The sequence below is a fragment of the Hordeum vulgare genome, chromosome 7H (genome assembly GCF_904849725.1).
Source record: "Hordeum vulgare subsp. vulgare chromosome 7H, MorexV3_pseudomolecules_assembly, whole genome shotgun sequence".
NCBI classification, from domain to species: Eukaryota; Viridiplantae; Streptophyta; class Magnoliopsida; order Poales; family Poaceae; genus Hordeum; species Hordeum vulgare.
In genome coordinates, this window is record NC_058524.1 from 137,896,246 (window position 1) to 137,924,048 (window position 27,803).

The following is a 27,803-nucleotide window of genomic DNA, read 5'->3' on the forward strand; positions in this document are numbered from 1 at the left end:
GAAAGGAGTGGAGATTCTTTTAAAATCCATGATTCAGGCGATTTCAACATACGTTATGAGCTGTTTCCATCTTCCTGTTGGTACTTGAGAGCAAATGAGGAGAGTCATTGCTGATAAGTGGTGAGGTTTTGCTGATGGTAAAAGAAAGATGCATTGGCGATCATGGGACTGGTTGACATGTCCAAAAGCTATGGGAGGTTTTGGTTTCAGAGATATGAGTATGTTTAATCAAGCTATGTTAGGCAAACAATGTTGGCGGTTACTCACAGAACCAAATTCCCTATGTGCTCGTGTTCTTAAGGGACGTTATTACCCAAATACAGATTTCTGGGATGCTAAATGTCCACTGTCTGCTTCCTATACTTGGCGGAGTATACTTCATGGCATGGAACTTGTCAAGAGAGGAGTCCGATGGGGTGTGGGTAACGGTGCTACCATTAAGATTCAGGAGGACCATTGGATCCCTGGTGTGAATCCTCAGTTTTTGCATTTGTTGTCTCCTCTCTCGGCTGACCAGAAAGTGAATTCACTCTTTGCTGATGATGGCTTGGAACATTCAACTAGTCCTATCAGTCTTTGAGGAATCGATTGTGGATCAAGTACTACAACTTCCCATCAGTCGTTTTGGGGACACTGACTTTGTGTCGTGGCCGCATACCCGTTCTGGTACATACTCGGTCTGGTCTGCCTATCATTTGGCCAGGATGACAAAGATGATCGTATCCCGCAGCAATTCGGGTCGTGGTATGTCTTATAATCTCCAAAGTGATGCTATATCGTGGAACAAAATCTGGGCGATCAAGGCGCCGGGGAAGATGTTGATAACTATATGGAGATTTGCTCATGATTGCTTGCCAACCGGAATGCAACTTCACCGGCGACATATTCCTGCATCTAAGGTTTGTGTCCATTGTTCTGCTGATGAGCACGTAGAACATGCATTGCTATTTTGCCCATATGCACAAGCGGTTTGGTCTGATGTTAAAGATTACTTCAACTTGCATCTTTGTCGGAAAGGATTCACAAATTGCAAAACATGGATCTTTGATTTTTTGGCTCGTTGCGATGATCTTGCTGCTACAGTTCTTGCAGTCACGTGTTGGCATATTTGGGATGCTAGAAATAAACTTCGAGAAGAAAATATTACTCAGCATCCTTCTAGTCTTGCTCTGAAAATTAAAGCTTATGTTGACATGATAGTGGAGCATTTGTTCATTACCACAACCAACCATAGACGTGAACCCTCTACAACAACATCCTGGGTTCCGCCGCCGGAAGGTAAGGTGATGATAAACGTTGATGCTGCCCTTTTCACACATGACAGGAGCATGGGGCAGGTGTGGTGATGCGAGAGCATTCAGGTTCTTGCATTCTTTGTTGTGGTATTGGTGTTCCTGATGTGATCCTTCCTGAGCTAGCGGAGGCCATTGCAATTCAGAGAGGCTTGCAATTTGCATTGTGTGAAGGTATTCAGGAGGTCTTACTTGGTTCTGATTGTTTGACGGTTGTCCAACGTATCAATTCACTGGGCCAGGGTCGATCTATTTGTGGTCCTGTGATTCAGGACATCAAGCAACTTAGAGCTTCGGTCACTAGTTGTTCTATATTTCATGTGCGTCGGGAACAAAATGTTGCTGCACATCTGTTGGCTCGATCATGTAATCAGCTAGAGTGTCGTGTTTGACGTGGTGTGTCTCCGGAATGCATCCGGAAAACTATTTGTATGGACATTATGTCATAATCTATAAAATGGGTGTGTTATAAAAAAAATGATAAAAACAAAAGCGTCCTTCAAAAAGGAAAAATAAAAACGTGGAGTTCTGTCTGTATCAGCCAGACCTCTCCTCTCGGGTATCGGCGCCTTCTCGAGCTTTCGCACGCCTAATTCCCAAACCCGGCGCCGCCGTGTCACCCCTTCCCCGGCGCCGCCGGTCGCGCCCCCAGGCCTAAAGCGCGCCACGTCGAATTCTTCTCCCCCTTCCGCCCCCCTCTGCCCGATTGGCCTGGCGTGGAGATCCACCCCCGCGGATTTTCTCTTCTTGGTAACGAAGACCTAACTTGCTCTGTATATTCTATTCTATTTCCCCCCTAACGTTTTCTTTTCATTCCAGCAACCGAATCTTAGCACGGGGTTGTGAAATTGGTGCGTTGAATTATAGTACCATTGCGGAACTGCTCTAGAAAGTTTCCGGTGATGGTACACCGTTTATGCTTCATGTGTTGTTGATTACCGCTGTCGCGCTTGCAGGCCCGAGACATGTCTCACTATCAGGAGGACAATGTTGAGGACATGGAGGATGATTACGACATGGACGACCCGGTGGATGACATGGATGGTGAAGATTTCCTAGGGCCGGAGGCTAGGGACGACTCTGATGACGAGGATGACGAGGATGCCCAAGTATCTTTCTGTCGATTTTTGTTAATTTGATTGTGTAGGCTTTTAAGTATTCTTTAGCTAATTTACTCAGGTTGTTGACTTGTGCCGGCGTATTAAGCAGTGAAGGGATAACTAGACAGTTGAAATTGTTGACTTACTGCTATGTTAAGTTTGAAATTAGTGTGGCACCACAGTTTCAAGTGATAGCTACAAGCTTACACAACCTTGAAGTCTCATTTTGCATTCAGTTGCCCTATACATTTTGGGTGGCCCCCTTCCTGTATAACTTGGGTGTAATTCTCAAACTGCCTTTTCCTATCTTTTCTCTCTTTGATTGCTGAGCTTTCATAAAATTGTTATGATACATAGGAGTGCAGTCCAATGAGGTAGGAAAAACAATCCAGTAGTTTTACCTTTTAAGTTCTTATTTATGTTTTGAGCCACAAGAGCTAAGGTACATACGATTCAGTTTGTATCTGGATCACTGAATAAAGCTTTGTTTGACTATTCCCATTGCTTATATATTCACTGGAATGCTCTAAAAGAAATAATTGTTGCTTTAGTATAAGGCATCCGACACATCATCTGAAGAAGCAAGGCGTGGAAAAGACATTCAAGGAATACCATGGAATCGCTTGGAACTTACCAGAGAAGGATACAGGGAGACAAGATTATTACAGTACAAAAACTACGAGAACGTACCTAATTCTGCAGAAACAGCAATGAAGGTATACCTTTCAAATAAGTTAATTTCTGTGGGAGAAAATATTCTGACATTGTGATTGGCATTTCTGTAAAACAGGCATGCAAATCTACTGAGAAAGACGGAACATATTATGAGTTTAGGCAAAATACTAGATCAGTAAAATCTACTATTCTACACTTTCAGGTGAGTTCCTATACATCCTTGTTTAGTAAGTAACATATAAATCCTGCATTTCAATAAGGATGGTTACCAGACAAATTTTATTTGAACATTTTAACTATCAGACACTAGAAATTTCTTCAAAAGATGAAATGGTGCATTTGTTCAGGTGCAACGTTTCCGTAGTTTATTACACGAAATTATGCTGTAACAATTTAACATTTATACCTAACTACTGCATCATTACACAACAAGCGCCCAGTGATCGGAAATTCAACCTATAGTTGCCTCTGTAATTATCTATTTACCTTTTAAATGGCTGTGGAGAGGCCATCGAGAAACTTTTTAAATCATAACCAACATGCTCTCTACTTCTCTTCGGTTCACTATGATCACTTGTGATGTATGTGCAATGTTTGTGTCTACCAATTTAGCTCGTAACACTACATTTGCTTTTGTACGATACCTATTTCTGTTAGTAGTTAGCTAGAACGGGTCAATTTTATAGGTCTTTAGGGGCTTACTATCTTCTAACAGATGGCAGTGGCCAGGGAAGGGGGAACAGTCCTACCAGCTACCTGTTACTGGCACGGTGGCACCTGATAGCCATCTTTATGACCATGCCTGCCTCTTATTGCAGATAGATGTGTTTATAATTAATTAATTGAAGGGGTGCCTGGAGTATCTTTGATTATTAATATATATTATTTTGCCTATTATTGTATTTTCTATGCCAAGATGGATCGACTGTGTGAAAATAAAGTCCACCAAGAACTCCGATGGAATTTTCGGTTCTTGGCTTGATTACATCAGTCTATTAATCACCCTGCTTATTATATAATCTGAGGAAATTTATTCAAATAATGGGTTAACCTGTTCAAAGACTTGTCTGTTCCATGATTCTGATTGTAATTTTGTTTCAGTTGGTTAAATTAATTATGGAGGCTGCTTGCTGTCAGTCTTAGTTGACGCTCCTTTATATTTCATCTGATACATGGATGTTAAATAAGAAATTAATCTAATTATTAATCTATGCCTGCAGCTGAGAAATTTAGTATGGGCCACATCTAAGCATGATGCCTACCTAATATCGCATTACTCGGTGCTACACTGGTCAGCCTTGAGTGGTGTGAAAACAGAAATTATGAATGTTGAAGGGCATATTGCACCAAGTGAGGTAGGTCTACAGTTACTAATTTTCATCCTAGGTTGCACTTCCATTCTACCTCTATTAATGACATTTTATTATCTCATTGCAGAAACATCCAGGAAGTTTATTAGAAGGGTTTTCTCAGACTCAAGTTAGTACGCTGGCAGTCAAGGATAATTTGCTAGTAGCTGGTGGTTTCCAAGGAGAGCTAATATGCAAAGTAAGATCACTGTATCACTTTGTTTTTGCACTCACCCCAAAGTTTTTTGGGAGTTCTATCTCGCAATTGACTGGGAGAGCCCAAACTTGTGGGTGGCTGCGTCTTGCTGCAATGATCTTACCCTGTCCACTCCTCAGTACCCTACCAGTGGCCATCACCTGTGTTTCTCCTGCCTCACCCACCCATCCACCATACAATTTCCCTACCGCACCGGCCCACCTTTCATGTGGCCAACTGGCCATCGGTAGCACCTTTGTCACCTTAGTGTGTCCACACCCTCTCCTCCTGTTCACTTGCTTCATGACCTCGGCACTGGCTTCTCCTTGTGCATAGTTCTCGCAAAGCTGCAGGAACCTGACAGAACCTCCTCGTGCAATCTGAAGGTCTGCTTGACTGCATGCCCCTGTTGCTGATCCGATGGCTTGCATTCTGTGGATACACATTGTCCGCTGCATTTATCTTTATAGTTTCCCTTAAATTTGTCACTATCTGCTATTTGTTATCTGAACCCACTCTCTTAGTATTAGCTTGTAACATATGATGAGGTTTCATTATTCTTACGGAAACATGACAAGATTCCATTTGCCTCTCTTCTTTGCTGGTGGGGATGTGTACGGATGTGCTGTTAGCTATTCTCTTGCCTGGTTGCTCGTGCATCTCATATTCAGTTAAACTAGCAAAAGGGCCCATGCGTTGCAACGGGAGAAAGAAATACCACACGGCACACGCTCTTAATTTATAAAAAATGTCTATAATTTAAGAATTTATAGTTACGATACAAATAAAGATGGTCTTATCCTACAAAAATGCAGTTCAAAATTTCACAGGTCTTCTATTTTAACACGGCTTGCATGTAGATTTAATACGTACAAAGAATCAGTCAAGTGACCTTCAGTTTCATCTCTAATCCTGATTTTGTTGACGTGTTCATTCCCAACCCGGATGAGTACCGGTATGAAAGAAAGACGAATAATGACTTATTTATTAAGATTGCACCCTAGATAGTATTTTTATTAAACGTTTAACAGATAAAATAATATCATATTTGAATTCTACATATTTTTCTAATCAAATTCCATGTATAATATGTTAAATTTGGAGTTACGGTTTAAAAGATATGAGTATTTAAAAAAATATTTAATATATACTACGAGTTTAATGTCATAAACAGTAAGGGCTTTTTTGTAAAATCACCTCGGTGGGTTTTCCGACGGAAGCGATAGCCTCTTTATTATTAGGTAAAGATTGACGATGTTCAGTTACAAATTCTGTGGATAAGTAACTGCCTATTACATTTATTTCAAGCTTAAGTATGCTGAAATATGATTAGGGGAAGACTTGTGTGAGATCTCACATTAGGTGAGATCTATCAGTTCATTTTTTTTGAAAAAAAGGTACATGTTCAAACATTTTCAATTTTTATATAGACACTCATGAATGTTTGTTGTACAACCTCAAAAAGTTTCAGCTCCTAATCCAACTCATATTAATAGAAAAAAAAGACAAAATCGGATGTGAATAGTGTCAATGTACTATTCACCCAAAGCTGCTACTATTCACATTCGAATTTGTCTTTTTTGAATCTCAAAACATACATCGAGTTTTGAGCTGATTTTTTTTCGAGTGGTAGACATATCACAGAAGAATGTTGATAAATAATTTCAGATTTTTTTGAAATGTCTAAATATGATTTTTTGGTGTTGATCTCACGATCTCACCTGAATATGAGACCTTTCAAGTCTCCCCCGATATGATTGTGAGCTCTTGACACTGAAAGTTTTCTGATGTTAACCTTGGTCAATGTGATGCAGAACCTGGACCAAGAAGGAATAAGCTTTTGCTGCAGGACAACATATGATGATAATGCAATCACCAATGCAGTGGAGATATTTAACACTTCTAGGTAAATGTTATGCTTGACTATTAGATATTCAATCTTGCGGAAGATTCTTAAAAGATTAAGAAACTAGCTGAACTGTAGCCACAAGATTATTCTTCCCTGGAAATTCTTTCATCAAAATGTTGGGAACGAGCTCATATCAATAACTGCTGCCAATATTTTTTTTGGAAGTAAAATTAATATTGATGTTTTTCTCTGGTCCATAATGTCTTCAGTGGCGCTGTTCACTTCATTGCATCTATTAATGACTCCGGTGTAAGAGAATATGATATGGAAAGATACCAGTTATGTAAGCATTTCCGCTTTGATTGGCCAGTGAATGTAAGTTCTGTTATTCACATTGTCATTTGCGTTATTTTGTTATTACGTACTTTATCTAGAGCAATACTCCTATATTATCATTTCTAACAAGCTCCAGTTGTTTCTCTCTTCATAAAATGGTTTCCTAAACCAAACTTGATATGTATAAATTAAATCTTTTGAACTGAAGGATCAAACCTAGAGTCTGCCAACAGTTGAGGCAACCAAAGTATACTCGAAGAAATCTAATCCAATCAGAACACACTCAATTGAAGGAAATAATTAAATATTGATAATGTTTATCTCTAAGTCTTGGTGCTGAATGTGCTCCTTCCATTACTGGCTCTTCGGGCTGACCCCCCATACCATAGCCTTGACCCTAATGCAAGATGGTGCTTGACCCTTGAATTCAACTATACATTTGCCACTGCTAAACCATCACCTTTTCTTTCCACACCTTCTCTTATTATATCTGGATAATATTCTATTATTTTCTTCCGTGTGTTACTCATAGCATTTAGAATAATTGTCGAATTTACAGTATAGTTTCATTGACTGATTCTTCTATTGGCACAGCACACGTCTTTGAGCCCTGATGGGAAGCTTGTTCTCATTGTTGGGGACGACCCAGATGCTTTGCTTATTGATGCTAATTCAGGAAAGGTAAATCAAACATGCACATTTGTTAGGTTTAAAGCATTTTGCGAGCGTCTATCTATGCATTTGAAGGTATAAAATTAAATGTTCTGTATCTGGACACAGACTATTCATTCTATGAAAGGTCACCTGGACTTCTCATTCGCATCGGCTTGGAGCCCTGATGGCCTCACATTTGCCACTGGCAATCAAGATAGGACATGCCGGGTTTGGGATGCCAGAAATCTCTCGCAGTCTCTTCATGTCTTGAGGGGTAACCTTGGGGCTATAAGATCTATTCGCTACACATCAGATGGTCAGTTCCTGTCAATGGCAGAGCCGGCCGACTTTGTTCATATCTTTGATGTCAAGAGTGATTACAACAAGAGGCAAGAGCTGGATTTCTTTGGCGAGATATCTGGCATGTCTTTCAGCCCCGACACGGACACACTCTTCGTCGGTGTCTGGGATAGGACCTACGGCAGCCTGCTTCAGTATGGCCGTCTCTATAACTACTCATACCTTGACTCACTGTTCTAAGGTCGAAGCAAACAAGTGTTGGTTGGGCCTCTTGTGTGTCAGTTCTGCCGATTTTCGTTGGCGCCGACTGTTAGGTACCCCATAATCAGATTTATGTTATAGATTGGTCATTCTTTAATAATTCATGTATCCTGTTTTATGTGTACAAAAAAAATGTAGAGTTGTAAGTTGTGTCTCTAGGGCTAGCTTTCTCCATGAATTTGGATGTAAACTTTTATCTGAGATGTGTATCGTGAACATCTCCTGCTGCATTGACCGAAACCGGTATGCTTCGGTGGTATGTGCTATGCCGTAGTTGTGTGGAGCAGTTTGGATTGTATAATTGAGCCGTTATACACCTGTTTGTGAATCCTATATACCCGAGAAGTTTGGCTTCACTACCTCCATATGTAGTACGTCTGCTCTTTTTGAAATTTAAGTTTGATCATAAATTTAATCAATGTGAACGATTGCGACAGGAGCAAAAATTATAAAATCAAAAACTTCTTTTGAATACAAATTCAATGGTGTAATTTTTTGCTTCTGTTGTTTAAATATATGGTTAAAATCTTGAAAAGCGCAGACACACTACATTATGAAATGGAGGGAGTATCTTATTTATCTTTAACATGCAGCTTATTCACCTCATCATGTTCCAACGTCATTGGCTGAGCTCATCTTTCTTTTTTATAAGAGCACTATTCGAGGTGGGTGGTCTTCTCCCCGTCTTCTTAATAGCAGTGCCTCCAATTTTCTCACCCTCTGACCCTAGCCGACTAGGATCACGTAACCTAGACCCAGGTACCGATGTAAGTTAGGGCTATACGTAAGAGAATTGGAAGGAAACCGTTTAAAACTAGATGATGCCCTGCGCGTTGCTGCGGAAACATTGTTAAAATACGAATAAATAGTTGTTATTTTTTTAAAATTAATAAAAAGCGAATGTAAGCTTAAAAACAATAAAATACAAAGCATATAAAAAGAATGAAAATTATAGTTAAAATATAATTTCTAACAAAATATGAAGGATGAACTCTAATGCAAAAACTACTTATGACTACTCCCTTCGTTCCTAAATATAAGTCTTTAAAGAGGTTTCATTAGTGAACTACATACGAATGTATATAGACATATTTTAGAGTGTAGATTCACTCATTTTGCTCCGTATGTAGACCCCTAGTGAAATATCTTAAAAGACTTATATTTAGGAACGGAGGGAGTAATATGCATGAGTTGATAATGTGGCACCATTACATGCCTAAAGTAACCCAAAAGATGTTATTCATATCTTGCATGCATATTTGTTTATGTGTCATGGTTGCATGGCTAGAAAATTTAGGTAACGGGTTGTAGCTCTTTAGTAATAGAGGATAAGCTGACTGATTTTTTGGGTCGCATAAACTGCCTCATACTCATGCCACGTGTCCTCGTAGCACCCACCCACCGCCCATGACCACGCTCCGCTTGCTTATCCTTTTCTCTTTCTTCTCCACCGCTCTCTGCCATACTTTTCCTCTTTTCTTCTCCACCGTCCTCTGTCATGGTCAGGCCCCTCCATTCTTTTTCGCATGCTTTGTCATCGCCTTTGTGCTGCACCTTGTCGTCGCGGTCGCGCTGCCATGAAGCACCGCCGTGCCACGCCCGCCCACCCACACCATCGTTGGTAGAGGAGGAACATGCATGCTGCATCTCCGTCGTAGCAGTTGTGTTGCAGCATCTGTGGTCGTCGCCGCGTAGACGGTTGCGCCCGATGGTGCTCTAGTGGAGCTTCACCGACGGTTGCTATGGAGCTTCACGGGCGGCGCCAAAATCTGCGATGCAGCACCCCGAGATGCAATGGAGCTTCACCGGCGGTTGCTATGGAGATTCACCGGCGACGCCAAGAGTTGCGATGCAGTGCCCCGAGCTGTAATGAAGCTTCACCGACGGATGCAATGGAGATTCACCGGTGACGCCAAGATCAGCGATGCAGCGCCCCGAGCTGCAATGAAGCTTCACTGGCGCTGCAATGGAGCTTCAACGGCGACGCCCGGAGTTATGATGCAACAGACGGTGCTACAATGGAGGTTCACGGGCCGTAGGCTCTGACGGCGAAGCGCCATTGCGGGGGGGGGGGGGGGGGGGGTCGGGGGATCCTGCTGTGAGCAGTCGTTGCTCGTGTTGACCCGATCCAATGTCTCTGTTGAATGCATCTAATGGCTGGCGACCCGACTGATTTCCTAGGGAATCAGTCGATTGATCCGTAGCCGCCGCCGAATTAGAACTCAATCCCTCGATCATGGCCGGCTCATACATAACAGTTTCTCGTGCCCCTTTTCCTCTTCCCTGCCCCCGCGTCGCCAACCCTAGGCGACACGGGGGGCGACCGCACCGCCGACCTCCGGCTCCCTCACCCCTCGCCCCCTCCCTCCCGCCTCCACCAGAGGTCCCGCCGAGCAAAGCACGGGCGGCGACGGCGGCAGCGGGGCCTTCTCCCTCGCGCGATGGTTTCGAACTCCCGTGGCGGCGCGGACACACGGTTTCGTGGCGATTAGGTGATTCGGCTGCATGGAGCGGTTCCGCGGCGATGACGAGCATGGGACGACGGTGTCAGTGGAGGCGCCGCCTCCCTGCGGCGGAGGCGCCCCTGTTGCTGCGCCTGAGAACTCAGATCTCGTGCGACCCAGATGGGCTTGGACGGGCCGGTGGTTCTGGGCTGCGGCTACAGGCGAGCGCGGTGGAGCTTGTCAACCCCGGCTGCATGGCACCGTGGTGGTGCAGGTGACCGGCCAGGTGGCGACGGGCTGGATCCTCACCGTCCAGCCCCTGTTTTGGTGGTGGGACACGGTGGCCAGCGCCTCCCGTCCCGCTGACAGTGTTCTGGCTCACCTCTCCTCGGCGGCGTGGTCAAGCCGGCTCCTTGCTGTGTTCCATGGGCGTTGGGGTCGACGACATGGCCGGGGAGAAATCCCTACATGAAGCAGACGATGATGACGCGTGCGGGCGCCGTCACCTCCTTGGAGGCGTCGTCATGGTGCTACCCGTGCTTCCCCGCCCCGAGCACCAGGGGAAACCTTAGGTCCGGCCTTTGGATTAGATGATGGCGACACGTCTGTGTTGTTCCCCTCTTGAGGGCGACCCTTTGGTGGCTTGTGGAGCCCTTGGTACTTGGTGGAGTCTGTGTTGTCCGTTGCTGAGGGCGTGGGCTTCGAAGCCGCCATGTACACCGTCTGAGGTGCTTCTTAGTCAATGCCTTCTTCGGTCGGTTCAGCCCCGCCTCCCACTCGCCGACTCCTAGGTGCTTATGGGAGGGCGATGCGTTAGCTTGTTCCTTCTTGGAGTTGGAGTATGTCTGAAGTTCTCATCTTCGATCGTGACGTGACTTTGAAGCTCGGTGTACCCCCTCCTCGACATTCGTGGTGGGAGGATGTGCAAGGCGAGTCTTGTTGCTTGGCGGGTGTGGGTTGTGTTGTGATCCGTGTGACGTCTGATGACCCACAAGTATAGGGGATCAATCGTAGTCCTTTCGATAAGTAAGAGTGTCGAACCCAACGAGGAGGAGAAGGCTCTGATAAACGGTTTTCAGCAAGGTAATAACTGCAAGCACTGAATGTAGCGGTAACAATGATGGTGTAGTGAGGTGAAACGTAGCAAGCGAAAAGTAACAAGTAACAAGTAGTAGCAGCGGTGCAGCAAGTGGCCCAATCCCTTTTGTAGCAAGGGACAAGCCTGAACAAAGTCTTATAAGAGGAAAAACGCTCCCGAGGACACACGGGAATTTCTGTCATGCTAGTTTCATCATGTTCATATGATTCGCGTTCGTTACTTTGATAGTTTGATATGTGGGTGGACCGGCGCTTGGGTACTGCCCTTACTTGGACAAGCATCCCACTTATGATTAACCCCTCTCGCAAGCATCCGCAACTGCGAAAGAAGAATTAAGACAATGTCTAACCATAGCATTAAACTAGTGGATCCAAATCAGCCCCTTACGAAGCAACGCATAGACTGGGGTTTAAGCTTCTGTCACTCTAGCAACCCATCATCTACTTACTACTCCCCAATGCCTTCCTCTAGGCCCAAATGTGGTGAAGTGTTATGTAGTCAACGTTCACATAACACCACTAGAGGAAAAGACACCATACAAGTTCCGCCTCGTGGCGGCGGCGAATCCACGAAAAAGCTCCACCCTGATTTTTTCTCGGACGAAACCCTTCATATAGAAAAAGAGGGGGGCCAGTGGGCCACCAGGGTGCCCACAAGCCCTGTTGCCGCGACCAGGGTGGTAGGCCGCGGCAACCAGGCTTGTGGGCCCCTGGCTGCTCCCCTCTGACACTTCTTTCGCCCAGTATTTTTTATATATTCCCAAAAAAATCCACGTTGATTTTCAGGGCATTTGGAGTTGCGCAGAATGGAGGACTTAGACTTGCTCCTTTTCCAGTCCAGAATTTCAGCTGCCGGTATTCTCCCTCTTCAAATAAACCTTGCAAAATAAGAGAGAAAAGGCATAAGTATTGTTCCACAAAGTATAATAACAGTCCACAAAGCGATAAATATCAACATGAAAGCATGATGCAAAATGGACGTATCAACGTCGTGTTTGTATCGTGTAGCCTCTTGGCGTTGTATCGGCCATCTTTGGCCTCTTCTTCTATGATATTGATACATCTTTTGCGGGTGTATCCTTGAAAAAAATCCCTCGATCTTGTAACACTTATACATGGTCAATACAACAGAGGAGAAAGTAGGATCTTGATGACTGGCGGGTGTCGGTTTCTTCAATTTTAGTTGAATTGGATTTGACCGAGGCGGTCCTTGGAGAGAGGTTAAATAGCAATTTGCACATCTTCGTTGTGGTTTTTGTGTAAGTAAGATGCGATCATACTGGATACCCATAGCAACCACGTAAAACATGCAACAACAAATTAGAGGACGTCTAACTTGTTTTTGCAGGGTATGCTTGTGATATGATATGGCCAAAGACATGATGTGATATATTGGATGTATGAAATGATCATGTTGTAATAGTTAATATCGATTTGCACATCGATGCTACGGCAACCGCTAGGAGCCATAGGGTTGTCATTAAACTAACGTTTGTGTTTGCATATGCGTTTACTATATTGCTAGGTTGTAGCTTTAGTAGTAACAGCATAGATAACACGACAACCTCGATGGCGACACGATGATGGAGATCATGGTGTGGCGCCGGTGACAAGAAGATCATGCCGGTGCTTTGGTGATGGAGATCAAGAAGCACAAGATCATGGCCATATCATGTCACTTATGAATTGCATGTGATGTTAATCCTTTTATGCACCTTATTTTTCTTAGAACGAGGTAGCATTATAAGGTGATCCCTCACTAAAATTTCAAGATGAAATTGTGTTCTCCCCGACTGTGCACCGTTGCGACAGTTCGTGGTTTCGAGACACCACGTGATGATCGGGTGTGATAGAGTCAACGTTCACATACAACGGGTGCAAAACAGTTGCACACGTGGAACACCCGGGTTAAACTTGACGAGCCTAGCATTTGCAGACATGGCCTCGGAACACAAGAGACCGAAAGGTCGAGCATGAATCGTATAGTTGATATGATTAGCATAGAGATGTTTACCACTGAAACTATACTCAACTCACGTGATGATCGGAATTGAGTTAGTGGATTTCGATCATGCACCACTCAAATGACTAGAGGGATATACTTTTTGAGTGGGAGTTTATTAAGTAATTTGATTAATTAAACTCTAATTATCTTGAACATAGTATAAGTCCACTTTGCAATATTTTATGTTGTAGATCAATGGATCACACAGTAGCAACCCTGAATTTCAGTACGTTCCTAGAGAAAGCTAAGTTGAAAGATGATGGAAGCAACATTGTAGACTGGGCATGTAATCTTAGGCTCATCCTACAAGCAAGGAAAAAGAATTATGTCCTTGATGCTGCGCTAGGAGATGAACCACCCGCTACTACTCAGTAGTCCAATGTGCAGTCTTGTATGGCTTGGAACCGGGACTTCAACGTTGCTTTGAGCGTCATGGAGCATATGAGATGTTCCAGGAGTTGAAGTTTATCTTTCAGAAGAACGCCCGGATCGAGAGGTATGAGACCTCCGATAAATTCTATGCTTGCAAGATGGAGGAGAATTCGTCTGTCAGTGAACATGTGCTCAAAATGTCTGGGTACTCAAACCGTCTAGCTGAGCTGGGGATTAAACTCCAGCAAGAGGCTATCAATGACATGATTCTTCAATCACTGCCACCTAGCTATAATAGCTTCGTGTTGAACTATAACATGCTAGGGATGTACAAGTCACCCGGCGAGTTATTCACGATGCTGAAAGTCGCAGAGTCAGAACTCCGGAAAGAGCATCAAGTGTTGATAGTCAATCAGACCATTGGTTTCAAGAAAAACGACAAAGGCAAGAAGGGTAACTCCAAGAAGAGCGGCAAGACTGTTGCCAATCCGACGAAGAAACCCAAGGCTGGACCTAAGCCAGAAACAGAGTGTTATTATTGCAAGGGTATGGGTCACTGGAAGCGCAACTGGCCCAAGTATTTGGTGTTGGGTAACGTAGCATAAATTCAAAAAATTTCCTACGATATTCAGATCTTCCTATGGAGAGACCAGCAACGAGAGAGGGGTAAGAGCATCTTCATACCTTTGAAGATCGCTAAGCGGAAGCGTTACTAGAACGCGGTTGATGGAGTCATACTCACGGCGATTCAGATCGCGATGTGATTCTGATCTAGTGCCGAACTACGGCACCTCCGCGTTCAACACACGTGCAGCCCGGTGACGTCTCCCGCGCCTTGATCCAGCAAGGAGGAGGGAGAGGTTGGGGAAGAACTCCAGCAGCACGACGGCGTGATGTCGATGGAGAGACGAGGTCTCCCGGCAGGGCTTCGCCAAGCACCGACAGAGAGGAGGAAGAAGGGCTGGGCTGCGCCGAGAGAGAGAGAGAAAACCGTGTGTCAAACAGCCCCGAAACCTCAACTATATATAAGGGAAGAGGGAGGGGGCGCAGACCTTAGGGTTCCCACCCCCAAGGGGTGCGGTAGCCCCATCTGCGCCAGGAGGTGGCGGCCAGGAGGGGAGGAGGGGTGTGGCGCATCCCTGGTGGGCCTTAGGCCCACCTGGCTTAGGGTTTGCCCCCCTTCCCTCTCCCCTGCGCCTTGGGATGAGTGTGTGTGTGTGGGGGGGGGGGGGGGGGGGGCGCACCAGCCCACCTAGGGGCTGGTTCCCTCCCCCACTTGGCCCATCTAACCTCCCGGGGTCGTTGCCCCCCTTCGGTGGACCCCCGGGGCCACCTCCGATGGTCCCGGTACGTTATCGGTGATGCCCGAAACACTTCCGGTGTCCGAAACCATCCGTCCTACATATCAATCTTTACCTCCGGACCATTCCGGAGCTCCTCGTGACATCCGGGACTCCGAACAACTTTCGATAACCTCGTATAACAATTCCCTATAACCCTAGCGTCATCGAACCTTAAGTGTGTAGACCGTACGGGTTCGGGAGACAGGCAGAGATGACCGAGACACCTCTCCGGCCAATAACCATCAGCGGGGTCTGGATACCCATGGTGGCTCCCACTTGCTCCACGATGATCTCATCGTATGAACCATGATGTCAAGGATTCAATCAATCCCGTATACGATTCCCTTTGTCTGTCGGTATAGAACTTGCCCGAGATTCGATCGTCGGTATACCTATACCTTGTTCAATCTCGTTACCGTTAAGTTTCTTTACTCATTACGTAGCATGTCATCGTGTGACTAACTCCTTAGTCACATTGAGCTCATGATGATGTTCTACCGAGTGGGCCCAGAGATACCTCTTCGTCACACGGAGTGACAAATCCCGATCTCGATTCGTACCAACCCAACAGACACTTTCGGAGATACCCGTAGTGCACCTTTATAGTCACCCAGTTACGTTGTGACGTTTGATACACCCAAAGCACTCCTACGGTATCCGGGAGTTGCACAATCTCACGGTCGAAGGAAAAGACACTTGACATTAGAAAAGCTTTAGCATACGAACAATACGATCTAGTGCTATGCTTAGGATTGGGTCTTGTCCATCACATCATTCTCCCAATGATGTGATCCCGTTATCAATGACATCTAATGCCCATGACCAGGAAACCATGATCATCTATTGACTAACGAGCTAGCTAACTAGAGGCTTGCTAGGGACACATTGTGATCTATTCATTCACACATGTATTACTGTTCCCTGTTAATACAATTATAGCATGAACAATAGACGATTATCATGAACAAGGAAATATGATAATAACTATTTTATTATTGCCTCTAGGGCATATTTCCAACATTTGGCTGATAAGAAGGCGGACAAAGAAAATCAGGTATATGTGATATACATGTTATTGATGTGTACTTAACCAACTCTCGAAGTAGTGCCTGGGTATTTGATACCGGTTCTGTTCCTCATATTTGCAAGTAATATACCAAAGGACAAATGGAATGTTATACGGGATTATATGAATCCTTGGCACAGAGGTTCAACCGATAAGATCTTCGTAGAATATGTAGGATCCAATGTGGACATCCAAGTCCCGCTATTGGATATTGACTGAGGAGTGCCTCGGGTCATGTCTGCATAGTTATCGAACCCGCAATGTCTGCACACTTAAGGTTTGATGATGTTTTAGTATAGTTGAGTTATATGTGTTGGTGACCGAAGGTTGTTCGGAGTCCGGGATGAGATCACGGACGTCACGAGGGTTTCCGGAATGGTCCGAAAACGAAGATTGATATATAGGATGGTTTCACCCGGGAGTGTACCGGGAGTGACGAATGGGTTCCGGATATTCACCCGGGAGTGAGCCCAGTGACCCTAGGGTGGCGCACTAGCCCTTAGTGGGCTGGTGAGGCCAACCCAAGAGGGCCATGGCTCCACAAGTGGAAAAAACCAAAATAAAAGAAAAAACAAGGAAAGAGGGAGGTGGGAAGGAAGGAGTGGACTCCTTCCCCCAAACAAAATTGGGGTGGGAGTCCACCTCTCCCTTCGACCGGCGCCCCTGGGGCTCCCTTGAGCCCCAAGGCTAGCCCCTCCCCTCCTCCTATATATATTGGTGGTTTTAGGGATTTTCAGACACAACTTCGCCATGTGCAACTCAAACCTATACCACGTAGTTCTTCCTCTAGATCGGATTTCTACGGAGCTCGGACGGAGCACTGTAGGAGTAGATCATCACCACCACCGGCGCGCCATCACGTTGCTGGAGAACTCATCTACTTCTCTGTCTCTCTTGCTGGATCAAGAAGGCCGAGATCGTCATTGAGCTGTACGTGTGCTGAACGCGGAGGTGTCGTCCGTTCGGCGCTCGATCGGAACGGATCGTGGGACGATGGTGATTTGAATCACGGAGCTATACCACGACATCAACCGCGTTTATTAACGCTTCCCGCTTAGCGATCTACAAGGGTATGTGGATCTAATCTCCTCTCGTAGATGGACATCACCATGATAGGTCTTCGTGTGCGCAGGAATTTTTTTGTTTCCCATGCAACGTTCCCCAACAGATGGGCCAAGTCATACCTCCTGGCCGGGTCTAACCTCTTGGACGGGTCAAACCGTTTGCTATATCCCCGAAATTAGCCCAGAGGTTAGCTTGAATTTATTCATGGTAAGATCCTGAAATAAGAATAATAAATATGTTAACGGACCAGGTTTCTCCTTGGCTGGCTTATCTCAAAGAAGTGGCTCCTCGTAAATCCTGGTTTCTTTGAGTCGTCTTCACAATCATCTTGCTGGTTAATGTCCTTTAAAATATTGGGAATAAGGCACCCATGTGTTGTTGAGTCGGCCTCCAATGCTTTGGCTTGGTGAAAATTTTGGAGATAAGAAAACCATATGAAGTTCAGCCGACTTCCCTTGCTTCGGTTTTGATGAAAAATATTGTGAATAAAAAAATCATCCATTGTTAAACCACTTCCAACTTGTGAAGCCGATATGCTTGTATAGAGTATGTCGGGTCATGATCTTTGATAACATCGGGTCATGATTGTTGGTGAGGCCTGGTCAGATAACTGCACTCCGGTTGACTTGATAAATTATTGGGAATAAAGAAATCCGTGTGATGCTGAGTCGGTCTTTCAATGCCTTATCTAGATAGAAATATGTTGAGCCGGTATTTCAATGCTTCAACTCCACTTTAAAATTGATCGCTTGAGGATGTTCTTCCTCTCTCTTTTTATCTCCACATTACATGTAGCCCCCAAGCTCCAAGTTTGTGAGTGCATGATGACTTGGTGCTTTGGGTAGCAAAGTATCTTGGCTGTGTAGCCCCCAAGTGTCGGGTTGTCTTGCCTGCAGCAGCCTGGGACTTATAACTGTCTTATACTTAGAAATCTTCAGCTCGTGTAGCCTCCAAGGGACGGGTTGTTTTTTACTTGCAAAAACCTGGGATTTTCGAACTTGGTTTTGAATATTGTAGATAGATAGATTTGGAGAAATACGTGTTATCCTCTGAGTCGCCACATATGAGCTGAATGTCTTGATTTTCACATGTGTAGTCCCCAAGGATCAGCTCATCAGTAAGCGATGGGCCGGGTCTTCCATTTGGACCTCATAATATTTTAAACAGCTGAATACTATAGCCCCCAAGTGCTGGATCGCATCCTGTGGAGACTTGGGACTTGATAGAAAATTTGATCTGAGTAGTGTACCCCCCAAGTGCCTGGTTGTCTGCCTCCAGCGACTTGGGAATTATATGTACTTCTCCTTTGAAAATAAAAATATCATATGATGTAGCCCCCAAGTGCCAGGTCGTATGCCTGCAATGACTTGGGACTTTGTGAGAATAATATAACTCATCATAATGCACTTCAGAAGTTCTCTAGAACTGATATTATGATTTGGATGAATCCTTAACCATGGTTGTAATGTAACCTGGTATTTTATCGTTTGCACGAATATCCTGGAATAATGACATTGTCCTTGAGATGAAATCCCTGCTCGTGGTTTGCAGTGCAACCTGGAAAATATATGCTTGAGAAATCCAAAGTGTTGTAGTTTACTACAGAGCACATGTTGAGGAAATCCAAGAGTCGGTCAATTAGATGACCCGACATTATAAGTGATGGGCCAACTGAACAATATGTAATATATAAGCTCAGCAATATGCGAGAAACTGACTTTCCAATAATATTTATTTCTCTTGAGCCAATTTGAAAAAACCCAATCATTTAACATTGGTTATGATAAACCATGATGAAAATCCAGCCAGTTTTGGCTCTTAAAGACTTTATTTGCTCCTGCAAAAGTTTATATTGTACAGTTTGAAGACTAGCATGATATGTATGTATGATGCATATGATGCAATGCAGGATGATGTATGATTGAACTGGTCATAATATGACTGCAGCTTTCATGACCCGGTCATTCAGGATGAGCCGGTAAAAATAGTACTTGTACCTGAAAAGATCGAGTGATGATAATATAAAGTAATAATAATCCTGCTCTGTGAGACACGGTAAAAAGAGACCGACTTTCGAGGTAAGTCTTGCTTCAATGAAGCGGGTATGATAACCCACGTCGGCTCTCAAGTGACAAGCCAATGTTTTAATCTTGCTAATTCAGGGTCCACAATGGATTGAATAGTCAAGAGTACATGGAGTCACCTCATCGGAGTCGCGTCAAACATACCGGCAGGTTTAACCATTTTGTGGCGTCTTTGCCGATGAAGAGGGTGAGAAAGCTAAACTCGATGAGTTGGAAGCCCCCAAGTGACCAACGATCAATAGAAAAGCCCAGCATAGGATTGCAGAAGACAATGCTATTACTGCTAAACAACCCGGGGACTAGTAGCCCCGAGATAAGCCGGCTGTATTGACCATGATAATATTTGTGGCATCTTTGCCGGATCAAGAGGGTGAGAAAGCTAAACTCGACGAGTTGGAATCCCCCAAGTGACCTATGATCATGGAAAAGACGACATATGATTGCATAAGACAATGCCATTGCTACCAAACAATCTGGCGACCAGATAAGCCGACTTGATTCCATTGATCATAGCATGATAATATGATAATCCAGTAAAAGATGATACCTGTGTTTGAGCAACACATCATGGCAACTTGTCATCTTTGGATATCTTTACTTTTTGTCAATACGGTAGCAGCCCCCGAGTTCCGGATTGTCTTCCCTGTAATGACCCAAAGTTCTTGAATTTGTTGAAAGCAACCAAATCTGCTGAGTCATGACCGTGTAGCGCTCGAGTCTTAACTCAACTCACGGAGGCAACTTGAGAGTCTCCATACTTGCTTATAGCATAATCCGGTGTAAAGTTGACAACTGAATGATGAAATTTGTTGAAACTCGTGACCCATGCTTCGTTATTCTCATGTAGTCCGGCTCTCGTGACTCCTCCTGGGCTATTTCTTTTCTTTACCTTTGGCTTTTTGAATTACCGACTCAATGTTGGATGGCTTAAATTGTAGATTCTCCAGGGACTTTTCCTACATGGCAGGCTCTTTTGTTTCTTTTGATATGTTGAAGTTAAACGCGTCGCACGGATAAGAGGCCAATGGGTCTATCCATTGAGCAACCCGACGCGAGTGGATGTTGGTGCGTATTTTGACGATGTTGCATAAGACATGATTCCGAATGTTACTTTTTCCTTTGCTTCAATATTGTTGAAGGAGACGGGTCAAGGGAGCGGCTTGCGTGTGTCCATAGGAAAGCTTGAGCGAGTAGGCGCGACTCCAGCATGTCGATGTAGATGTGGAAGTCATGTGCGGTGTCTGAACATCAGTGTAAACAGAGTTTGGCCATGGTATTGTAAGCCGGCGCGGACGACGAGTTGGCTACGTCCTTTGTAAGACGGCGCGGACGGTGAGTCAACCACGTCATTTGGAAACCAATGCGGACGGTGAGTTGGTCGTGGCATTGTAAGGAGGCACGGACGTGTGAGTCCATCGAGTAGCTCAGCACAGACAAAGCACCAGTGTAGAATGATGTTGATGTGCGCTTCATATCGACGTTATAATGCCACCTTGAACAATTGTCCTGCGTAAAAATATTGCACACCAAAGTAATTGTTCTTTACATAAAATAATATGTGCTATGTATATAGTTGAAACGGATAGTGCCTGATATGTTTAGACGAGGAATGATCCGTGTGAAAAAAATCCGCCGGGATGATGGCTTGTGCGCCTGGATGGTCTGGTCATTCATTTTTTTAGCACCTCGTAGGTTCCCGTGTACACGTAGTAGCGGGAGAAAAAAGAACTTTTGGCTTCCTTCAAGTGAAAGACCCACTATGTATACGAGACAATGAACCCTTGGGTCACATTAATTAATCACGACCGGCTGATCCTCGTGGTTTGGCTGTTTGGAGGAACTCTGGATGATTTTCCACTCCCCAACTCTCCATATGAAAAATAGCAACCAAGAGACGTCTTCTGTTTTGCCTTTGGTGTTGGGAAATATCGGCCAGTGGAAATATCTTCTCCTCCTGGTGCTGTATGTAGCTAAATGTGGGATTGATAGAAGACGTGTTTAGAGGGGGTGAATAGACTATTTGTATAAATTAAAATCCTAGCCTTTTTCTAAATTTTAGTGATTGAAAGATTTTAGCGATTCTAACGAGTCTAAGTCTAGTACACCCTGCACATGCTAGTGAACAAATATGGCAGCGGAAAGTAAAGACTTCACACATGTAGTAAGGACTAGAGTTTAGGAAGATCAAACGTAAAGAAGTTGACAGTGCGATTTTTGGAATGGTTCCGACAGGTGACGCTATCGTACGTCCATGTTAGTGGAGACTTCAACCGTAGAAGGGTAACGGCTGCCAGATTCCACGGAGGGCCCCACCCACAAGGGGTCCACGAAGAAGCGACATTGTCTATTCCAACACGGCTTCCGTGCACACAGGACGAGCCTCACTCATGGTATATCTTCACGAAATAGGCGATCTCCTTGCCCGTACAAACTTCTTGGTTCAACTCCACAATGCGAAGTAGGAGGCTCCCAAGTGACACCTAACCAATCTAGGAGGCACCACCCTCCAAAAGGTAATAGATGTGGTAGAACGATGAACTACTTGCTCTTGTGCTTCTAAAGATAGTCTCCTCAACACTCAATCACTCTCTCTCAAATTTGGCAGGGGTAGGAGAGATTTATCTTGTGGAAAGCAACTTGGGGAGGCTACAAATCATGGTTCAAATGGTTGGAATGGAATCTCTCGATCTCAACACATGTGTAGGTGGCTCTCTCTTAGAAAATGAATCTGAAAAGCGTAAGTGTGTTCTGAGTGCTTCCTCTATGAATGAGAGGTAGGTGGAGTGGTATATATAGGCGTCCCCAAAATCCAACCGTTACAATATTATTGCCCAACTCGATGACACCGAAAATAATCTCGGTGGTACCGAGTTACACTAAATATGGCAACTTTTGAATTCTCGGTGAGACCAATATATGAATCTCGGTGGTACCGATACGATGACCTAGACTAGTTTCCAAATCTCGGTGAGACCGATTTCAAACTCACAAATTCCTATTCTTGAAATCCTCTCAACAGAAAGTTGGTCACTGAATCTCGGTGGCACCGATAGGAATGTTGGTGGTACCGAGATGGTAGGGTTTGGCATAGGATCTATCAAGTGTAAAATTGGTAGGGCCGAGTTGAAATTGTAGGTGGCACCGATTTTGCTGGTTTGGCTTTGGACAGGGATATTTTTATGGAAGAATGGCTGAGTATTTTTGGTGGCTACCTCTATGCACTTGATCAACCAATTCATCATAATACCTCACCCTATTTTAATAGTATTGTCTTTCCTATGGACTCAAAGTGATTTCTCACAAATATAAAATGTAGAGTCTTCTTGCCTGAAGCTTGAGCCAATCCTATTCCTTTCATCATCAAGGGGCTTCTCCTCACAATCCTTTAGACAAGGCTCTCTATGGACTATACCTGAAATATACTAGGTAAATGTGTTAATCCAAGAGACAATGTATGTTGACATGAATTATCAAAACCACCAAGGGAGCACATGTGCTTTCAATCTCCCCCTTTTTATAATTGTTGACAACATACAATCAAAGCTTCAAATCAAGATAAGCATTAGAATATGACAGCTTTGAAAGATACATGACTAGTACAAGCTCCCCCTAAATGTGTGCAATTCCTTTTAAAGGATAGTTTCTTTGGGTTTCATGGGCACACACAAGGCAGAAGGACAAGACAAGCCATATAAATCTTGGCTATATGCATCAAACATATGTGAATGAAGAACTTCCATGTTCAAGACTCACTCGTGCAAACAATATGTGCAAGAGACAAGAGATCGTCATGAACAAGGATATGATGCATATACTTACCTTGAGGTTCTTCAGCGTCTTAGATGTGGGAGTACAATTGGCAAAACAAATGTTAGATAACACAAGAGTACTCTATTGTAAAGATGCAAAGAGCTTCAAAAGTAACAAGATTTTGGATATGAATATGGATATGTCTCCAAGAGAATTTAGAACTTTCTCCCCTAAGGATGAATATGTAAGAATTTCCTCTCCCCCTAAATCATAGCATGTAGATATTGGGAGTAGGTAGGGTAAGACAAGTTCAATCCAAAGATAGTGGAACAATAATTATATCTAAAATAATTTTATCTCTCCCTTAATGGTATTTCTCGCACTGAATATGTAAGGTTTGTTACATCTCCCCTTTGGCAGATCTCCCCTTAGGCAAATGACATGAGCAAAATACGTCATCATATAATTGTCAAGGATATGATTTTGTTGTCTTCTTCCTTCATCCCCGAAGAAAGGATTGTTGATACTTGGCTATGACAAGATTTCTTTTGACGTGAGTTCATGGCAACCTTGTGAAGTGTATTTCTTCCAAGTACCTACAAAAGGTTAGACGCAATAAAAGGGAGCATAGTTTTCCAAGATATAAGATAGTGCAAATAGATGGCAACATGAACTAGACAATCAAGCTCATCCCTTGCATGCATCCGAGTGAGTCTAGCTCAAGTTTGAAGCATCAATGATGTTCAACTCACTCCTCAAATGACAAAAGTCTTTCTCATAAAGTGGTTTGGTAAAGATATCAGCTAATTATTTGTCGGTACGAACATGCTTAAGATCTATATCTCCTTTACCAACATGATCACGAATGAAATAATGTCACACTTGAATATGTGTTGTTCGAGAATGTTGCACATGTTTATAGGCAATTTTAATAACACTTTCATTGTCACACAATAATGGAACATTTCTAACATGAATGCCATAATCCTTAAGATTTTTGTGTCATCCATAGTAATTGCGCACAACATGATCCGGCGGCTATATATTCAGCTTCGGCAGTAGATAAATATATCGAGTTTTGTTTCTTGGATGACCAAGACACAAGAGATCTCCCAAGAAATTAACATGTACCCGAGGTGGATTTTCTATCAACCTTGTCTCCGGCATAGTCCGAGTCGGAAAAGCCAGCAAGATTAAAAGAAGATCCATTGGGATACCATATGCCAAAGTTTGTTGTATGTATTAGGTATCTCACGTTTCTTTTAACAGCCAATAGATGACACGCTTTAGGTTCCACTTGGTATCGGGCACACATGCAAATGCTTAACATGATATCAGGACGGGAGGCACATAGATATAGCAATGAAGCGATCATTGATTGATAAATCCTTTGATAAACCGGTTTGTCCTCCTTAGTGAGGTCAATATGTCCACTAGTAGGCATGGGGGTTCTCATACCTTTACACTCTTGCATGTTGAACTTCCGAATTAAGTCCTTAGTGTACTTGGTTTGAGAGATAAACGTACCTTCTCTCAATTATTTGATTTTCAATCCAAGGAATAATTTCAGCTCACACATCATTGGCACCTCATATTTCTGTGACATCAACCTTCCAAATTTCTTACTAAAATGTGGGTTAGTAGAACCAAAGATAACTTCATCAACATATATTTGGCACACAAATAGTTTGCCATTTACTCTTTTAGTGAATAAGGTTACATCAATTTTACCTATCTCAAAACCCTTTTCAATGACAAACTTCGTTAGTCATTTGTACCAAGCTCTAGGGGCTTGTTTAAGACCATATAAAGCTCTACGAAGTTTGTAAACATGATTAGGTTTCTTGGGGTTCATAAAGCCGGGAGGTTGTTTGACATAAATCTCCTCCTCAATTTCACCATTTAGAAAAGCACTTTTGATATCCATTTGGTAAATATTAATGTCATGGTGATTGGCATAAGCGAGAAGAATGCGAATGGCTTCAAGTCTAGTAACGGGGCATAAGTCTCACCATAGTCCATACCTTTGACCTGCGTGTATCCTTGGGCTATGAGACGTGCCTTGTTGCGTACAACTTGACCATCTTCATATTGCTTGTTCCGAAACACCCATCTTGTACCGATGATGTTGCGCTCGTCTTCGGGATTTTCAACAAGTGTCCACACTTGATTCCTCTCGAAGTTGTGTAGCTCTTCCTGCATGGCATTCACCCAATCCGGGTCTTGAAGGGCTTATTCTAGCTTCAAAGGCTCAATGCTAGAGGTAAATGAATAATGCTCACAAAAGTTAGATAAACAAGATTTAGAGTGAGTGATTCTCTTGGTTTGTATGTCACCGAAGATTTGATTCAGTGGATGATATTTGTCCACTCTAGCTCGAATTCGTGATACCTTCTTCTTGTTGGTTGGTGGAGCTTCTTCATCATCATCTTCTTGCATGTTGTCGTTGATGGTGTCATCTCCTTGAGATGGTGGTGAGGATGGTTGAGGTGGATCATCATGATGTACTTCTTCCTCTTCTTCGTCATGTCATGTACCGCTTGTGGATGACTCCCTGTTGTTTTGTGGTTCGCCTTGACGCGAAGTAGGAGCTTCCACTTGAATTGATGAAGTACTTTCCTTTACCTCCACGGGACGAATCTTGCTAACACGTAGAACTTGGATGGCTTCCAAAGGTTCATTATCTCCTACATCATTTGGCAATTGTTCGACTTGGGAAGCATTAGATTCATCAAACTTCACATCTACTCTCTCTTCAACTTTTTGAGTGAAGCTGTTGTAAACACGGTAAGTGTGAGAGTTTGATTCGTAACCGAGTAGGAAACCTTCATGAGATTTAGGAGAAAATTTAGCGCGACGATGCTTATCAAGAATGCAGCACTTGGAGCCGAATACTTGAAAGTATCTAACTTGGGGTTTGTTACCGGTGAGTAGCTCGTATGTAGTTTTACCGAGAAGCTTGTGTAAGTAGACTCGGTTTATGGCATGACAAGTTGTTTCCACGACTTCTTCCCAAAAGTGTATTGGCGTCTTGTATTTTTCAAGCATTGTTCTGGCCATCTCTATGAGAGTCCGGTCCTTCTTCTCAACAACTCCATTTTGTTGATGTGTGTACGTTGCCGAAAACTCATGTGAGATACCTTCTTTGTCAAGAATAGTATCCACATTAGTGTTCTTGAACTCCGTTCTGTTGTCGCTCCAAACTTTCTTGATCTTTACTTGAAACTGATCCTGAGATTTCCGAGCAAAGTTCTTGAAGATCTTTTCTACCTGTGACTTATCATCAAGAAAGAATACGCACGTAAATCTGGAAAAATCATCAACAATGACTAAACCATAAGAATTTCCACCGAGGCTCTTATAAGCATTGGGGCCAAAGATATCCATGTGAAGCAGCTCGAGTGGCCTCCTTGTACTCATGATATTCTTCACGGGATGACTTCCACCGACTTGCTTTCCTGCTTGACAAGCACTACAAAGTCTATCTTTGTCAAATATAACTTCTTTAACACCAAGAATATGATCAATTTTTATAAGCCTATCAAGGTTACGCATACCTACATGTCCTAACCTTCTATGCCATAACCAACCTTTAGAAGATTTTGCAATAAGACATGTACGGGGTTTGGATTTTTTAGTGAAATCGAGAGTGTATAGTTCACCTTTAAAAAAAACTAGTAAAGACCATGTTATGATTGTTGCTATGAAACACTTGGCAGTCAACTTTCGTAAATAGCACATTGAAACGAAAGTCGGCTAATCTAGATACAGAAAGAAGATTGTAGCCAAGGGATTCAACAAGCATGATATTTTGAATGGGACTATCATGAGATATGACCACCTTACCAAGAACAAGTACCTTACCGTTGGAGTTGTCTCCAAAGGTCACATACCTTCGAGGTCCACGGTTTTGGTGTGATCTCATGGAACATGTCTTTATCTCCAATCATGTGATCGGTGCATCCACTATCGAGTATCCACTCTTTTCCTCCGGCCATGTAGTGTCTAAGGTTCGCCATAAGACTAGGTTCCTCATGGTATTCTCATACTCAATGTCAAACTCCTCTTCTTCATCGTAGTAGCCATGCTCCACGTTATCATCATCGAACGAAATATCCTCGTCATAAGAAACAAGGATTTCATCAGAATTTTTTCTATGACAATGTCCATATTTATGCATGTGAATCGCTTCAACAATGACATTGATAATGGTAATGACATCTCCTTTAGCATGCATGACGTCACGAAGCTAAAAAATGCATTTATCAAAATTAGGATCGGTTGGCTTCATTTTGCGAAAGGCAATGAATATATCGAAAATGATCTCAAGATTTTTTAGTGAACAGTCGAGATACCTTTTATCTAAGTTTTTCCACAAAGTGTGAGTACACTCAAAATTCTACAATTAATTAAGCACATTTCTTGGCAGCCCTCTAATGATTAGATTTACAGTTTTACGATTACCAAGCGTATCAAGTTATTCACCAAGAGAAGGATGTAAAGGATCAATGGGAGGCTCATAGGGATATTTAACACACTTGCGCAAATGGAATTCATCAAATAT

The 27,803-nt window shown here is 43.4% G+C and overlaps 1 protein-coding gene across 2 annotated transcripts; it reads left to right on the forward strand.

Annotated features, from left to right (window-relative positions):
* The first annotated feature begins 1,819 nt into the window (after positions 1-1,819).
* Positions 1,820-8,345, forward strand: LOC123408849 (uncharacterized WD repeat-containing protein C2A9.03-like). 2 transcript variants are annotated; one of them, XM_045101889.1, is made up of 11 exons: positions 1,820-2,042; positions 2,112-2,143; positions 2,249-2,401; positions 2,944-3,108; positions 3,183-3,269; positions 4,288-4,422; positions 4,505-4,615; positions 6,427-6,518; positions 6,731-6,836; positions 7,392-7,478; positions 7,578-8,345. In XM_045101889.1, the coding sequence occupies exons 3-11, from the start codon at positions 2,258-2,260 to the stop codon at positions 7,989-7,991; spliced, it is 1,341 nt and encodes a 446-aa protein (XP_044957824.1). In that variant the 5' UTR covers positions 1,820-2,042; positions 2,112-2,143; positions 2,249-2,257; the 3' UTR covers positions 7,992-8,345. The 2 variants fall into 2 exon arrangements, with proteins under 2 accessions (XP_044957824.1, XP_044957823.1); XM_045101888.1 differs by lacking the exon at positions 2,112-2,143.
* Positions 8,346-27,803: the final 19,458 nt, after the last annotated feature.